Raw genomic sequence first — 17,627 nt, forward strand, 5'->3', positions numbered from 1 at the left:
ATGCAGTTCATCAACTGGAGTTGTGATAGCAACAATAACAACAATGCATATTAAAAAAAATTATTGCAAACTACTTTGCAATTAAGCCAGGTTGCTTTAATTCAAGGGCACCTATAAATTAAGAATTAAAAAGCTGATAATAGGAAAAAGGAGAATTAACTGACAAAAGTATCACTTTAAACTAACTTACTTGGAAGAATGGTTTTATAACGATTTTTGGTTCCATGACTAGGGATGTCTATTTCTTTAGGATTGACAAAATTCATGGGGATTTCCTAAAGAGAAAGAAATAAAACACAATTTTCATTATGAGCAATTCTTAGTATCAATGTTAATAAGTTACTTATTGCAGCTCATAGGAAGGTTTATCACAAAGCCGCAGCATTGTTTTTCTGGGTGTTTTTTTTAGAAATAATCTGTTTAGGGATTTTAAATTAAAAAGCAATAAGAGTCTGGGATGGCTAATTTATTAATTTACAAATTTAGATTTATAATCATCAAAAGACTCTAGGGAGCCTGCAAAGTTAAACAGAATAAATAATACATATAAAACCACATACATACATATGGTGGTCACTTTTATTGGTCACAGTTCAGCTTCAAAACTACCTCTCCAAAAATCTCAGAATAAAAGTATCATCCTGGTCAATTTCCATTGAAAAGCTTGATTCATAGTTTGACTTATGTTTAATTACTACATTTGTTTTGTTTTGGTATGATCTCAAATCAGATAAACCAGTGAGTGTGTGTTCAGTCTTATCCAAAACTATTTGAGCTTAAGACATTCTAGAATTCCCTTATCTTTGCTTGTATCAGGAGACCTAGCAATGCTATGAAAACCTCTAGAGAATTGAAGGTCTACATGGAAAATCCTGTTTTATAACAAGGAATAGAATTCAGCAGCTATTTACTCTATTGTGTTTTTGGTGAAATCATGAAATAATGCCAGGACATCTTTGTTCCATATCCTTAAATCTTACTTTTTTATATGCATACTAAAAAATGTCATGCTTTCGACAGACAGAAACAAATAAAGCAGAACTCCAAGGCATGCAAATTCCTCAAGTAACATGTTTATTAGTTACAAAGTATTGGCACGTCAAAAGTGAAACCAAGTCTGGAGACATTCATAACAATACCCCAATACAAAGTTTAAAAAACCCACCCATAAAACTATGCAAGCAACTACATTCCCCAATACAGTCTCGGGAGCAGCCAATGACCTTGGTTCCCATGGGACAAAAGATTATTTAGACTAGCAAAGCACCTGGGCAACCCCCCTCCCTCCGTTCTATGTGGCAACCAAAAATGAGTAGGGAAAATGGCTGCAGCCATGCTCATTTGTAGAGTTGACAGCAGTGCAGCTTTAGAAGATTGGTTGGGCATCTCCAGTTTACAATTCTGCCATTGCCCTTGCTCAAGCACTGTACAGTACAAATGCCAGAGGTATATCATTCTGAAGACCACAGAAAGTTACAAGAAGTTTTTAGTTTTAAAACAACAAAGCAGTGTTACAGACTTACCATGAATTCTGTCTGAAGTAAATGAGAACTTTCAGCTACATCTTTTAATTGCTCTTTGGTCAACATTCTGCTAGCAGACTGTAGATACTCCATTGCTACTTTTTCCCTTGGGGTTGGTACAGCTATTAAAGGTTCAGCACATCCTAAGCTGCTCATATCTAATGTGAGCGAAACATTGGATCCCCGTCTGTGTGATAACAAATATAATATATATTTGTAATTAACTCTTTATGTGAACCTACCTGATAAATTAAAATTTGATAGGTAATACTTGCATAAGAAATTAAGCATATTTATTGGAAAATAAATGCCACTGAATACAGAGAAACGTATTACTATATAAAGGGTGTCTTTGGAATTTCTTTATGTTGGTGTTTGCACCACAAATAAGGAAAAGAAAATTGGTATAGAAAAAAGTATATAAAAACACTTCTCAAAAAAATTGTACAACGCATCTAAGTTAAAAGTTTGTGCACTCATGTGACTTGGGGGAAAGCACTTTGCGAAGAATGAAAAATTAGTGTGTTTTAAAAATAATAAACTTAAAATCTATATATTTCTCAAGACCTCTTCCAAATATTGTTCCAAATTTGCAGAACCATTGTTAGTAAAAGGTAGATGAAAGACCCAACTAAATAGCCATTAACAAAATACAATTTGACTTGTACTAGCTGGAAAAAGTCATGTAAAGTCAAAATAGGATTACTTAGTTTTGGAAAGTTATTATTAATCCGGATGAAAATATAGTAAGGGGCATCATCTTCCTCTTCTTATTTCAGAAATTTGGTTGCTTTATTTTTCGAATCTTGGTATGTATTAGGCAGAAAAACTGGTCTGAAATATTTTGTCTTATCAGTACTAAGTATGGACTGAAATTTTATTAACACAGAATGTATCACTAAAGATGTTTTGCTCTGCTTGTAGCATAAATATCCGTTTTCATGATGGCAGGATTCATAAAGACATTTCCAGTTCAAAAGCATTCCTGTCCTGATGAAGCTAAATCTTACTCTGGTTTTTGAGCCAGATTGACCTTTGGCTTTATTTAAAGCAATATTGAATAAGCTGACAGTACAGAAGAAAAATGCAATCATTTATTCTTGTCAGTGACCTTAAACAGGTTATCTTATAAATTGCCACCATAGTTGGATCACAGATTTTTCACATCCATTGACTGCTTGCAGAATCAGACTTGATAATATATAGGAGTTACATTTCTATTTTATGGACTTCCCCACTTGAAAAATGGGAAGGTAAAGTCTAGTATCTTTTCTCACTAAAAATTTGCTTTATTGAACAGGTCTCCCTAGCCAGTTTTCCCGATTTGAAATTACTCCATGTATTTGGCTGTTACTTTTACTTATTGTAAAAGGATACTTGCTACAAATATTTATTAACACCACCAGATATAAGGCAATCTATTTATCATGTCCCATTCAGGATCTGATGGGGATCTGATGGTTCCTTTTCTGGATGAATTTCCCCTTCACATTAATCACATGGTGAAAGCATGAAGTAATAAACTGTATTTAAAATGCCAGGAAGTCACCTGGCATAACATTATGCCAACCACTGAAATATTAAAATACAAGTGGAAGGTAGCAAATTGGAAGAGGCTGCCAAGGTGTTAGGTTTACACCTAAAAGCTGGAGAACAACATGGAAACACTGTGATTTCTAAATATGGCTATTTAAGTATTATTAAAGTGATAAGGGAGAAGGAATATGCCAATTAAGAAATGACTAAATGACTAAATTTAAAATAGCAAAATAAAAGAGATTGGTTAGATAACCTATGTGTCTGCTAGGTAAAGGTAAAGGTTCCCCCGCACATGCGTGCTAGTCGCTTCTGACTCTAGGGGCCGGTGCTCATCTCCGTTTCAAAGCCTAAGAGCCAGCACTTGTCCGAGGACATCTCCATGGTCATGTGGCCAGCATGACTAGACGCCAAAGGCACATGGAATGCTGTTACCTTCCCACCGTAGTGGTCCCTATTTTTCTACTTGCATTTTTACATGCTTTCAAATTGCTAGGTTGGCAGAAGCTGGGACGAGTAACAGGCACTCACTCTGTTACGCGGCACTCGGGATTCGACCCGCCAAACTGCTGACCTTCTGATCGACAAGCTCAGCATCCTAACCCACGTTCCCTATGTGTCTGCTACCTACATGTTAATTGTTGATGACCAACCTCAAGACCATGTCTCTTTCCTTCTTATGACTCTATAGTTTTAAAGTAAACTTCAGCAGGACACCTTCAAACAGAAGACTGAGCATTAGGCACTTGGTATATTATTGAACTAACAATCATTCCATCAGACTGAACTTGTATATGCTCCAATATATTTGAAGAGAGGGAGCAATTCTGCCTCCACCCTTTGTGGACTCAATTATTTTTTCTTCCCTGAGTTCAATGGTAATGCTGATAGTGAAGGCCTTGCTAGTTTTTATTTCTCTCTTAAAAAGGAGATTCTAGATCTTTAAGGATCGGCTGATCTCAGTCAATGGACACAGATCTAAAAGCTCCCCTACATCCACTTATCCACAAGGGAGATATTGTTTCTTGTTAAATGGGCATTACTGAAACTAGTTTAAAACATAACAAACCAGCTGTGGTGATGCCAATTTAAAGTGAGGTATTTTTTTTTTTATTTTTCCTACTTTGTAGGTATGACATCAGAGTTTATAACTAAATGCTAATGCAAAATATATTGTATTTTAGTGTTGAGTCAAAATAGAATGCTATATTTTTGGAACATTTACACCCCCAGACCAATTCCTGCATCAATTTCTTGGCAGTTATTTAAAAACAGTTCAAAATGTTTACAATGGAGCAACTATGTGGGAGAAAGGAGGGAGAGAACATGAAGTAAAACCAACCAATTCTTCGTTACTCTGTACACAATCTTACCTCTCTAAAAGTGTCTTTGGATTTCCTAATAAAAAAGCATAAATACATATTGTTTTATAACAAAGCACAATTGAAATGTTGATATTTTCTTTGGCTTTGACATTGTTTTATCAGTCAATCATGGCAAAAGGGTTATTTCCTCTGCAACAAAAAATGTGGCAAGAACTAATTATATCTTTGAATTTATGGCTTTTCCAGTTCAAGTGATTAATAAAGAAAATTGGTGTTGAGAAGCAAATTGATTCCTCTCAGCTGATCCAAAGATAACAGTACATTAAAATAATATAAAGAAAGAAAGAAGTATGGAAAGAAACAGAAAATTATCTGTTATTTGCACAGGTTAATTATAAAAATAGAATTATAGCAAATAATGCTTCCAAAGGCTATTTCATGTAAGAAGTAAGGATTACATTAATGCATTAAAGCTCCCAATAATGTTTTATAAGGTGGATTGAGACTGAATCTCACTGACCTAGAAAAAGAAATCAAGACACCCCCACACTGTGATACCCTGTCAGTAGACCAGACATGTCAAACACAAGGCCCGGGGGGCAGATCCGGCCCGCGAAGTGGTTTCATGTGGCCTGCGAAGCCATCCTGGAAACAGTGAGGGAACGGCCCCCACTGCCTTGGCCCTGGCCCAGAGACCCTCCTTCCGCCAGAGACCCTCAGATCTGTCCCACTCCTGCCCAGGCCCCCCATAGGTACCCTTGATGCGTAGGCCATACGCACTCTAGCCACGCCCACCCAGTAGGCCATGCCCACCCTGGCCACACCCACCTGGCCCCTTGAGGGCAATCGAAATGCTGATCCGGCCCTCAATGAAATTGAGTTTGACACCCCTGCAGTAGACAATATTAGACAAGATGACTAAAAGGAGCCAGATCTTTAAGGCCTCCATCCTTCAAGGAAAGGGAAAGTCTTGGAGGATAATCTGGTCCTGCAAATTGTAGCAAGTAGTTGTTCAGGTGTAGCCAATAAATACATTCATTTATTTACTGAATCTAATGGATAATTGACATTTATCACTGTTTCTTGGACAACAGCAGGCCCAGGTTTTCAGTGTATATGGAGGTTCCTATACAAAAAATCTGGAAATTATACTTAGATTAGAATATAACTATTAGATTGTTAACTAGATTGCATAATTATGGTTATCCTCTCTATTCAAAGTCCTGATGCCTATTTTTATTCAAAGCCCCCCTTCCTGTCCCATAAACCCAAATACCTGACCTTAATTATGGGTTAATTTGCATAGTATGTCATGGCTGAAAGGCAACCTTCTACATGAATTCAGGAATTCATATTCTAAAATAAGTGGGAATAGAATTAAAGAGAGATTTTAGTGGAAAAATAAATTCATGTAATATAATTAAATTATAATTGTTCATTTTAGACATAGGAAAAGAGTGAAGGAAAGAAGATTGCACAATCTAATCCCATGGCACTGATTCATTAGTATCTCCTGAACACAAGAAGACAGTAGAGTGATGATACAGAACTATGGATTTACTCTCTTTGTCTATATCTCTGCCTGCTTTTTATGTAAGAGATTGCTTTTCTCTGAAGCCGTCCTTTCTGCCTTTCTTCAAAGCATGCAGACACAGACTCAAATGCACAGAGAATGTTTGCTTTGGGACTCTCTGTCTGATAAGAGGTAGCTAGCTATTTCTAGGTTTATAATGTATTTCCTGTAAATAAATTTCCTTTCTGTTATAATCATAAAGAATACTTGACTAATAATCGCTCAAATAGTTTTCCAGGTTCAACACATTCACAGGCTTGACTACGACCATCAACCTTCAATACCCATTTCACTGAGAAAAGTTTTAATGTGAATCATAAGAGCCATATATTCTTTCTATATGTCATATTCCATGTTTATGAAGTAATTTGAATCAATATTAAGTTACTCTTACTTAATTTTACATATTTCAACAATAGGTTTTATGGTGTTGTGTTCCAAACAGCCTAATCCATGCTATAGGTTTAGGCATTTTCAGAGGATGTCAATTTTTAGAGGATGAAGAGTGTCATGGAATTTAACTGAAAAATCTCTTCAGGAAGCTCCACCTATTCACTTTATGTCAACCAATCTGATGAAGCCCATAAATCACTGAAGTGGTCATTTCCTGCCTTTCCCTTAAAATGACTTCTCTCTTCACTTTTTGTGATTATTTTAACCAATAGTTTCTGCAATCTTTAACACCAGGCTCTGAATGTCATGTTTAGCATTGCAGTACCCAACCTGATTGCATTCATTCATTCATTTTCTGGACAGGGCAAAGAATTATGCATAGCTGATTGAGTTTCTCCCTCCCCTCATTCATCATTTCTGCCTTTTTTCCTTTATAACTGCAGATATAGAGGCTTCTGCATTCCTCTATATGCATTTCTGAAATGTGATTCAATGACTGGAGTTCTTTGTTGTATAGTGTCAACAGGAGAGAGATGGGAGGAAGACATTAATTAACCAGCAGAACTACTTGTCTTTACATCAGACGGAAAAAAATGGTCTGCATTTTAAGTTGCATGTAGCAATGGTGTGCAGGCTTCTCAGATATCTTTTGAACAAAATATGGATGTACATGCACATACTGTAGTTTAGCTACATTAAATATTCTATATACACAGTTTAAAAAATTGCTTGGCCAACAACTATGGTACAAATCTATCTGAAAAGACACTAAAGCAGCAGATCCAAAGATGCAAACTTTTTGGCAATGTGGGATCCTTTGTCAATGTTACCATATCTAGTTGGAGGAAAATACATAAAGAATTATCCCAAAATGTTGAGAAAATTAACATACATGCAACAGGAGAACAATGTATTCAAATAATGTGCTCGGACTATTCAGGCAATCGTTAATAAGAGAACCTAGCATCCTTTTAGATATGTAATCAGTAAGAAGAAGACTTCTTATAAAATATCAAAGCTTATAGCAAAGATATTCAGAACCTGACTCCCTGTGCAACCAAGAGGCACTTATTTCAACCACTTTGTCTTATTTTCAGTTTGAGAGAGCTATCCAAAGTGTGAAAATAAAAGTGCATAAATGAATGAATTAGAGTTGGGTATCATTGTTCCTTATTGCAGAATCTGTTCCTTATTTTGGAGAATCCTTTCTTCCTTAATAAAAATGTGCCCCATCAGATTTTTATTTGATATTATAGTCTGATATTTGGAGAAGCATAATTTTCTTCTTTAGCAATCTGGCTGAGTAGGTATAATTGTCTTGCTTTATTTGTTAAATAAAATCAGCTAAAGTACTTCTTCCCTGGATGGATACAAACTCCTGCAAACAAAATAGAGTAATTGCTGGATTGCTGGAAACCTAAAGGCACTAGGAGATAATTTCAAAAATAACTATCAACTGAGCAGCATTTTCAGTATTTAGATTCATATTCAAAATCACTTCCAAGCATTAGTCAGATTACATTATGCCACAAAGGAATGAAGGAAATGATTTTCAAAAGTACATCTAGACTAAATTTTAAGCAATTGGTATCTGGTTGGGACAGGAATCATTCCACATCCTGTGCAGGAAAGTGCTGAAAGAAAAACATTTCAGTTTTCCCTCTCTTAATCAGCCTTTCTAAAATTCTGTCAATTCTCCTATTTATCCAAAAAATTAGGAACAGACTATTGATTGAAAGATAAACACCTGTTTATACCTCTCAATTAACTCCACCATCAAATGGAGATTATCATGTAAACCAGATTTTCAGATGAAGGGATAGAAGCATTCACAAGGAACCTAGGTGAAGAATGCTCAGTTACGGTCTGGTATGATCATGAAACAGAAATCAGAACAGGCTATGAACATTGAAGCTGATTTGATTCTCAAGTGCTGGAAACATCAGTAGAAAAAAATGACATGTAGTCTTTCTCCAAAGACTGCAACCCTCCCCCCCCATTAATTTTGGAGCAAAAATAAAAAATACATGAATTGATCCTCAGATCAGCAAAACAAAATTAGTTTTGCAATAGTCTTGCAAAGACTCCAAAAGGACACATTTTCACTTTCCAGGTGTTTCAACTGTATAAACCTTTTGAATATTATTAAAAGATTAATCCAAATATGTATTAAAATGATTATTGAGGTTATTATCTGTTACTAAATGCTTAATTGAGTCACTGAATGAAAAATACTTAAATAGTGTTGTGGCTCCTGGCCAACTAAGAGCCTTGGTGGAGCAGTGGGCTAATGCCTCCTTAAGTAACACCAGCTGCCTGCAATTAGTGCAGGTTCGCATCCCACCAGGCTCAAGGTTGACTCAGCCTTCCATCCTTCCGAGGTAGGTAAAATGAGGACCCAGATTGTTGGGGGCAATTAAGCTGACTTTGTAATAATGCCGCTTGGGGGCCCCCGAAAGCCCTAATAAGCAGGTATATACATAGAATGAAGGCTATTGCTAAGCACATTGTGCTTTAGATTGTAAGCCGCCCTGAGTCTTCGGAGAAGGGCGGGATATAAATGGGATTTAAAAAAACAACAACTACCTCTTTGTATAGTAGGTTGTCAGTTAATCATCTAATATGATTTATGTTTCATCAATGGAAGCTAATGATTATTTCCTTTTATTGTCAAATAATTTTTTTCTAGGTTTAATATAGACTGGAAAAATCTTGAGCTCTAAATACTTTGAACAATCTTATAATTATTAAAACAAAGTCATGATGAAAGAAACAACGAAGGAAAAGTGATAGCAATCACAGAGCTTGTACAATTATATAAGAAGCCAGCACAGAAATGTAAATGGGAGTAATAATGATAATAATGATGACGACGACAACAACAACAACAATAATAATACCACCACTTGAACACCATTGGCATTGACAAATTCACCATTAGTCAATTGCAAAAGGCAGCCTTACTAGGAACTGCGACGATATCTGTAATACCATCAAACATCCACATCTGCCTATCCCAGGTCCTGGTAAGGACTCAATAGGTAGACAAAAATGCCAAATCCAGTCTGAACAGCTGGCTGACTGTGATGATGATGATGATGATGATGATGATGATGATAATAATAATAATAATAATAATAATAATAATAATAATAATAATAAATAGAGTTGGAAGGGATCTTGGAAGTTATCTAGTCCAACCACCTGCTCAATCAGGAGAGCCTATACAGTTTTAGACAAATGACTGTCCAGTCTCTTCTTGAAAGCCTCCAGTGATGGGACACCTACAACTTCTGAAGGCAAGCCATTCCACTGGTTGATTGTTCTCACCATTAGGAAATTTCTCTTTAGTTCTAGGATACTTCTTTCCTTTAATAGTTTCCATCCATTGATTCTTGTCTTGAAAAACACTAATATATTGGTTCAAAGTTACAATGGCACTGAAAATGTGAATTATGACCATTCTTCACACGGCTTTTGCAGCGTCCCCATGATCATGTGATCAACATTCAGATGCTTGGCAACTGGTTCATATTTATAATGGTTGTAGTAACCTGGGGTCATGTGATCCCCTTTTGCAACCTTCTGACAAGCAAAGTCAATGGGGAAGCCAGATTTACTTAACAATTTGATTACTAACTTACTAACTGCAGTGATTCACTTAACAACCGTGCCAAAACAGTTGTAAAATGGGGCAACATTTCTCACTTAAGAGCAGAAATGTTCGGCTCCATTGTGTCGTAAGTCAAGGACTACCTGTAAAAGAAACTTGGTGTTGAGGAAGATAAAAAAAATATCCCTGTATTTTAAATGGGGTGGGGGGGGAGATATTTTATTTAGATATTTTTATTTACCGGTATCTAAAAATAACCGGACATTATACCTCAGAATAAAAGAGTAAAATAACATAATTGGTTATTGGTCCTATGCTCAGCCTGGTATTGTCTCAAACTGACAGCACTTACACACCCATTGTGCTGTTTGTGTACACATTGTAAGTCAGATTTCAAAGACTTTTATATACTTTCAGGACTTTAGAATCCAGATTTTTTTTCTTTTGAAGTAATAAATGACAGGTTTGCTTTGTGGCCTTGTGCAGGTGAAAAAAAATTATATCAATGGCCATCTCTAGCTTAGGAACTGTCGACTTTCACCACACAAGCCTCTGCCATTATAGTTACATAGTTCAAACTAATTGTATAGGAATGAAAAGCTGAAAAAACGTAGAAAAGTGTAATGTTCAGACAGTTATCCTTTCTTCAGTCTGTTTACAATATAACAAACCTTTTAACAGATCACTGTGACATTACTTAAAGTTAGCAAAATTGTCTGCCAGATGCTGACCACTGATTAATTTGTTTTAAGTTTAGCCAAGAGGGGGGGGGGAAGTGCAGTGGGTGGTGCAGCAACAAATGCACAATCAACAAATGAGCAAAGATTTCCTGTCATCTTGGAAATGAAATTGATTGGTACGTTTCCTGTATATAATCTAAAACCAGTCACAACAACTGCAAACCAGGAACATTCTTGGAGATAAAGATGATGGTAGAGACTGGTGCTTTTCTTCGCAGCACGCCAACTTTCATTTTTGATAGTTGAAATAATTTTAAAATAATATTTAAAAAAGAGACAGGGAGGGCAGGAAAACTAATGGGGACCATGAGCACGGCCGGCAGAAACATTGTGTCTCATTCTATGCTAGGTGTTACTTAAGTCGGCGACTCCTTTAAAATTAATTTAATTACACATCTGCTTTTAATGCTACTTTTTGTTAAGATAGAAATATTTGCAAAAACTGCCATAGAGCATAATAAGAAGAAGTGATAATGTATTGGAAAGATAGAAAACTCTTAATGGTACTGTATCACTGGTAATCCTTTCTAACAGAAATACAGGTTGCAACTATAATAAAGGATCCTTATCCCTTGTTTGAAAAATCCTACATCTGCAGGCTGTGGGCATTAAACATTTCATTGCCTTGGAGTAAAGTGGGTAGTTAAAAGGGACAACACGATGACATTGTCTCTGCATGCCTGGGTTTAATGAAACACTTGCAGTGCTTGTCTTTGCAATATATGTTAGCTTAAGCAGTCTGGTTCGTGAGCATATTTTTTTTTTTTTTGCCGGCTCCAAAGATGGCGGACGTGCTGGGGAGAGCTCTGTAACCCCCAGTGGTAAGGCGTCCCCCCAGGAGCCCCCCAGGGATGTCAACAGACCCCTGGGGTGGGGTCAGAAGTTGGGCAGCTGAGTTGGGCAATGTGCCGCCCGCTGCCGCCCCGAATCAGCTGTAGGGGTGCCGGGACATCTCCGCCCCACCGCCTGGGCCGTTGGCTGCCGTTTTAAATGGGGCCAACATCTTCGCTCTGCCTCAGCCGCCTGATCTACTCCGGGTGGCGTCGTCGTCTCCGAAGGATCAAAGGAGACGCCGCAGATCATCTGTGAGGCGGAGGCGGCGAAAGCGAGGACAACAGCGGCGGTGAGAGCGCTCCAAGCCCAAAGCCGATCATCTTCCCCAGGGGGCTTGAAGCAGCGGTGGCGGTGGCGGTGACATCTTCGGCCCGCCCCCTGGGCCACTGCGGCTGTACAGCCAGCTGAAGTGAGGCCGACGCCTCCGCTCTGCCTCGGCTCCCTGGCCCGCTCCCGGGCAGCGGCGGCGTCTCCGAGGATCAGAGGAGGCGCCGCGGATCATCTGTGAGGCGGAGGCGGCGAAAGCGAGGACGACAGCGGCGGTGAGAGCGCTCCAAGCCCAGGGCCGATCATCTTCCCCAGGGGGCTTGAAACAGCGGTGGCGGTGACATCTCCGGCCCGCCCCCTGAGCCGCTGCGGCTGTACAGCCAGCTGAAGTGAGGCCGACGCCTCCGCTCTACCTCGGTTCCCTGGCCCGCTCCCAGGCAGCGTCGTCGTCTCCGAGGATCAGAGGAGGCGCCGCGGATCAGCTGGGCGGCGGAAGTGGCGGCAGCGGAGACGACGGCGGCCGGGACTGCTTCTCCAGGCCCAGTCGATCGCCTCCCAGGGGCCTTGACAGCGGCGGTAGCGCTGGCGGCGTGGCATCTCCGGCCCGCCCCCTGAGCCGCTGCTGCCGTTGCAACCACCCTGAGCGGGACCGGAGTTGCTGTTCTGCCTCGGCCGCCTAATCTGCTCCCGGATAGCGAGGGATCAAGGAGACGCCGCAGACCAGCTGTACGACGGAAGCGGCAGCAACGAAGACGCGGGCGGTGAGACAGCTTCTCTGGGCCCCGGTCGACCGTCCTCCGAGGGGCCTTGACAGAGGCGCTTGCAGCAGCGGTGTGGCGTCTCCAGCCCACCCCCTGAACCGCTGCAGTCATCTTGAGTGGGGCCGGTGCCTTGTTCCTCCTCGACCACCTTGGGCTGCTCCTAGGCGGCGGTGCCTCCAAAAGATCCACACCAAAGGAGACGCTGGGCAATGGAGGCGACGGCGGCGTGGGCCACAGCAGCAGCGAAAGCTTCTCCAGGCCCCGGCTGACCACTTTCACCAGGAACCTTCGACGCCGGCAAAAAATGGACACGGCGTAGCGTCTCCGGCCTGCACCCTGAGCCGTTTGCAGCCGCCCCGAATGGGTGCCGACGACTCCTCTATGCCCTGTACGGCGGAAGCGGCGGCAACGAAGGCGAGGGCGGCGGTGACAGCCTCTACGGGCCCCGGTCGACCGTTTTTGCCCAGGGGCCTTTGACAGCGGCGGTAGCGGCGGCGGTGAGGCATCTACGGCCCACACCCTGAGCCACCTCTTCGAGGCACCTTGAACGGAGACGGCAACAGCAGCGACATGACACCAGGGACTCCCATACCTCTGGGAGGCCACGCTCCGGACGGTCCCCAACCAATAGGGGCCTATGGAGCTGCGACCGGGAACAACGCCCAGAGGATCAGGGAGGAAACTGTTTGGGCGGCTGAACCACCAAAGCTGACGCCAGTTAATGAATCCCTCCACCTTGCCTTCTGCCCACTCTCAACCATCCTTGCCCACTCTCTCCCCACAGGACATGACGGGCCTGGGTGCAAGCCACGGTGGCAGAGTGGCTTGGCCTTACACCTGCAACCCCATAGAGGTGGGAGCTCTATGGGGTATGCTTCACCCAGAGTATGTTCTGGACCACCTCCAGAAGCAGAGACACAACCCATCGTGAGAGGATGAGGAGTGGCCTGCTTCTGGGGTTCGCCCGGCCAAGTGGCAGTGGCAGGGTGACGATCCAGAAACCCACCTACCCGACTCGACCCTCCTGCAAATTCACCATCCAGGGGACTGCCTTCCCGGAACCCCTTGTGACTATGCTCCTTCAATACTCCAGCACAGTACTGCACGCCCTCAGGGGTTCCCCCCTCTCCTGGGTGCGACCCGCCTGCACTACATCCAATCTCGATGACGGGCCCGACCTCTGGGCCTCTGAGAGATGGCCGGGCAGGGTCAGGGGCCTCCAGCATAAGCCCAACAAGAGGCCCCTGATTAAGTTCTTAGTTAAGTTTTTTGTGGAGTTAGGGAGGGGGGTGGGAGAAGACTATGGTTGCTCGGGAAAGGCACGCCTTCCAGCCACCATAACGCAGGCCAGGCCTACGACCATTCGCGACGGTGTAAAACGAGGACCAGTCGCCGATAATACCCAGTGGCGTACTGACAAACAGCCCATTCCCAGGATGGTGGGGAACGGCAGAAGGTGCACAGACAGAGGGCCGTATCGTCACCGGGAGTGTCATCTCCGCTCTGTACAAGCGGTGAGACGCTCCGACCCTCTGTACTTCCCCGGAGGACCTGGGAGCGAAGGTGTGCAGCCTCCTATGCTAAGGCTGGTCTACCTGAATGCCAGGTCCGTAGCTAACAAAGCTCACCTCGTTCGTGACCTAGTGGAGAGCGAGCATGCGGACCTGGCTTGCATAACAGAAACCTGGCTGGGCCCAGAGGGTGGTGTCCCTCTGGTTGACCTCTGCCCGCCAGGTTTCCAGGTGCTGCACCAGCCTCGGACCCATGGGAGGGGCGGGGGAGTGGCAGTTATCATCAGGGAATCCCTTAGCCCGCGAGAGACCACCGTCCCTCAGATGGTCGGGTGTGAGTCTCTCCTACTGAGATACGGCCCAGGGGCGCAGTTGGGCCTGCTGCTGGCGTACCTACCACCTAATCGTGCAGCGGCGGCCCTGCCCGAGCTACTCAATGTCCTCTCAGGGTTGGTGGTTGAATTCCCAAAACTCATGGTCTTGGGCGACTTTAACCTACCGTCCCTGGATCGTCCGAACTGGCTCGGGAGTTCATGGCTTCCATGGCGGCCATGGACCTGTCGCAAATAATTTCTGGACCGACTCATGAGAGAGGCCACACCCCAGACTTGGTGTTCTTGTCTGGACGGTGGCGTGATGATATCGGTGGGGGTGCCATGACTGTTACGCCCCTGTCATGGACCGATCACCACCTCCTGCGGCTAGACTTCCCCTTTGCCACCCCCCACCGTGGGTGCACGGTGCCAGCCAGATGGTACCGCCCTAGGCGCCTAATGGACCCTGATAAGTTCCAGGCAGCGCTTGGGGACACACATGCACTCCCTGCTCACAGCTCGGCGGATGCCTTAGTGGAAGCCTGGGAAAAGGCAGCCACGGAGGCTCTGGACCGAGTTGTACCCTTGCGGCCTCTGACCCGGCGCAGATCCCAGCGAGCCCCATGGTTCACCGCGGAGCTCCGGGAGATGAAGCATCGGAGACGGGGCCTAGAGAGCCGTTGGAGATCCAGTCGATCCGAATCCGACCGATTGCGATTAAGAATCCTCACCAGGTCTTATCTCGCTGCGATAAGGGTGGCAAAATCCAACTACTTTTCCACCCTCATCGCGTCCGCAGATAATCGCCCGGCTGCCTTGTTCAGGGTGACTCGCTCCCTACTGAACCAAGAGGTGAGGGAGGAACCCTTGCAGGGTCGAGCCGAGGAATTCGGTCAATATCTGCTGGATAAAATTGCTCGGATTCGAACTGGCCTGGACTCCAACTGGGCTGAGCTGGAAGAACAAGACATGGACAGTCTTGTCGACGTCATCTGGGAGGAATTTGATCCTGTAACTCCTAAGGAAGTGGACAGGATTATGAGGAGGTTGAGCGCCTCCACATGCTTGCTGGACCCGTGCCCTTCCTGGCTGGCCTATGCAGCTCGAGAGGGGACACGAGGCTGGTTCCTGGCGATCATCTCTGCTTCTCTGAGTGAGGGTCACTTCCCCACCGCCTTGAAGGAGGCGGTGGTGAGACCTCTCCTCAAGAAGCCCACCTTGGACCCATCCTCTTTGAATAACTTTCGTCCTGTCTCCAATCTTCGCTTCCTTGCGAAGGTTGTTGAGAGCGTGGTGGCGCACCAACTTCCTCAGATCCTGGATGAAGCGGTTTATCTAGACCCGTACCAATCGGGTTTCAGGCCGGGCTACAGCACGGAGACGGCATTGGTCGCTCTGATGAATGATCTCTGGAGAGCCCGGGACAGGGGCCATTCCTCTGTCCTAGTCTTATTAGACCCCTCGGCGGCTTTCGATACCATCGACCATGGTATCTTGCTGCGACGCCTCAGGGGACTGGGAGTGGGAGGCACGGTTCTGCGTTGGTTCTCCTCCTTTCTCCAGGGTCGCTCGCAGTCGGTGCTGGCAGGGGGACAGAGGTCGACCCCGAGGCCTCTCGCTTGCGGAGTCCCTCAGGGGTCGGTCCTCTCGCCTCTCCTGTTCAACATCTACATGAAACCGCTGGGTGAGATCATTCGCAGCTTTGGAGTAGGGTACCATCAGTATGCTGATGACACCCAGCTTTTCATCTCAACTCCAAACAACATCAGTGATGCCCTCGACGTGATGTCCCGCTGCCTGAAAGCGGTCCGGGAATGGATGGGGAGGAACAGGCTTCAACTGAACCCGGACAAGACTGAATGGCTGTACGTACCGGCAAGCCAGGATACTCAGAACATTCCATCCCTTAACATCGGGGACAAGTTACTACCCCCTGTTGATAGGGCCCGCAACCTGGGTGTCCTCCTAGACTCGCAGCTCTCCCTGGAAGATCACATAGGAGCTGTGACCAAGGGGGCCTTCTCCCGGGTTCGACTAGTTCGCCAACTACGGCCTTATCTGGACCTGGATGCCTTACGTACAGTCACCCATGCCCTTGTGACCTCTCGCCTAGACTACTGTAACGCTCTCTACATGGGGCTGCCCTTGAGATCCACTCGGAAGCTTCAACTGGTGCAAAGTGCAGCGGCACGGACACTCTTGGGAGCCTCCCGATACTCCCATATCACACCTCTCCTCCGTGCGCTGCACTGGCTTCCGGTTGCCTTCCGTGTGAAGTTCAAGGTGCTAACAATGACATACAAAGCCCTACATGGCATGGGTCCGGACTACCTACGGGAGCACCTTCTGCCAATGTCAGCACCCCACCGTCCTGTGCGCTCCCACAGAGAGGGCCTCCTCAGGGTGCCACCGCTCAAGGAATGTCGGCTGGTGGCCCCCAGGGGGAGGGCATTCTCAGTGGGTGCGCCAGCCCTCTGGAACTGCTTGCCAACCGAAATCCGGATGGCCCCCGACCTCCGCACCTTCCGGCGCGACTTAAAAACCTACCTGTTCCAGCAGTCCGGCCTGGCCTGATAGCTTTAATTGGGGTCCCAGTTTGTTTTTACTATTGTTTTTCACTATTGTTCAATCTGTACACCTACCTTACTCTGTACACCGCCCCGAGTCCCCCGGGAGAAGGGCGGTTTATAAAAATAAATAAATAAATAAATAAATAAATAAATAAATACGCTAACCTCAGTTACAAGCTTTCTGTTTTGTGTGAACCCTTGCAACCATCATTTTGGGTTTATGCAACATGCAACCTAACATCTTTATCCATGAATAAACTAAAATGCTGGCTATTCTGGGTACAGATAAACCTAACTGTAATTTAGGTTAAATAATTATGTCTGGTAGTTAGGGAAAAGAGGAGCTGCAAACACAATCACTACAAACACTTTGAAATACTGTTCTCAAAAAAACACACAAGAAAAACTTTTTAGGGATCATCGCAACCCTATGCTTAAAACAGGGTTGTTATTGGCATTTCCCTGAAAGCAATAGCTAAGAGTTATATTAAGCACAAGAAAGCATATTCATCTCAACACAATAGAGTAAATTTATCCTCCAAATCCACGCAAAGCTGTATATTTCAGTCAGGAAATTCCAAAACCTTTCCTGTACATGTATTAGGGTCTCAGGCCTATGCTATCATCCACAAACACTGGCTCAGTTTCATTATTTAGTTTTCAAAGA

At 43.9% G+C, this 17,627-nt stretch overlaps 1 protein-coding gene across 2 annotated transcripts in view; it reads right to left on the reverse strand.

Annotated features, from left to right (window-relative positions):
* Positions 1-17,627, reverse strand: part of PTPRR (protein tyrosine phosphatase receptor type R) — a gene marked incomplete at its 5' end in the record, with an annotated part of 101,659 nt that overhangs the window by 20,023 nt on the left and 64,009 nt on the right. For both annotated transcript variants that reach the window (XM_081330352.1, XM_081330353.1), the window contains 2 exons: positions 191-275; positions 1,524-1,710. In XM_081330352.1, the coding sequence (XP_081186478.1) occupies positions 191-275; positions 1,524-1,710 (272 nt within the window). The remainder of the gene's footprint in view (positions 1-190; positions 276-1,523; positions 1,711-17,627) is intronic.

Source organism: Vipera berus, assembly GCF_964194415.1.
Source record: "Vipera berus genome assembly, chromosome: 6".
In the NCBI taxonomy this organism is placed as follows: Eukaryota; Metazoa; Chordata; class Lepidosauria; order Squamata; family Viperidae; genus Vipera; species Vipera berus.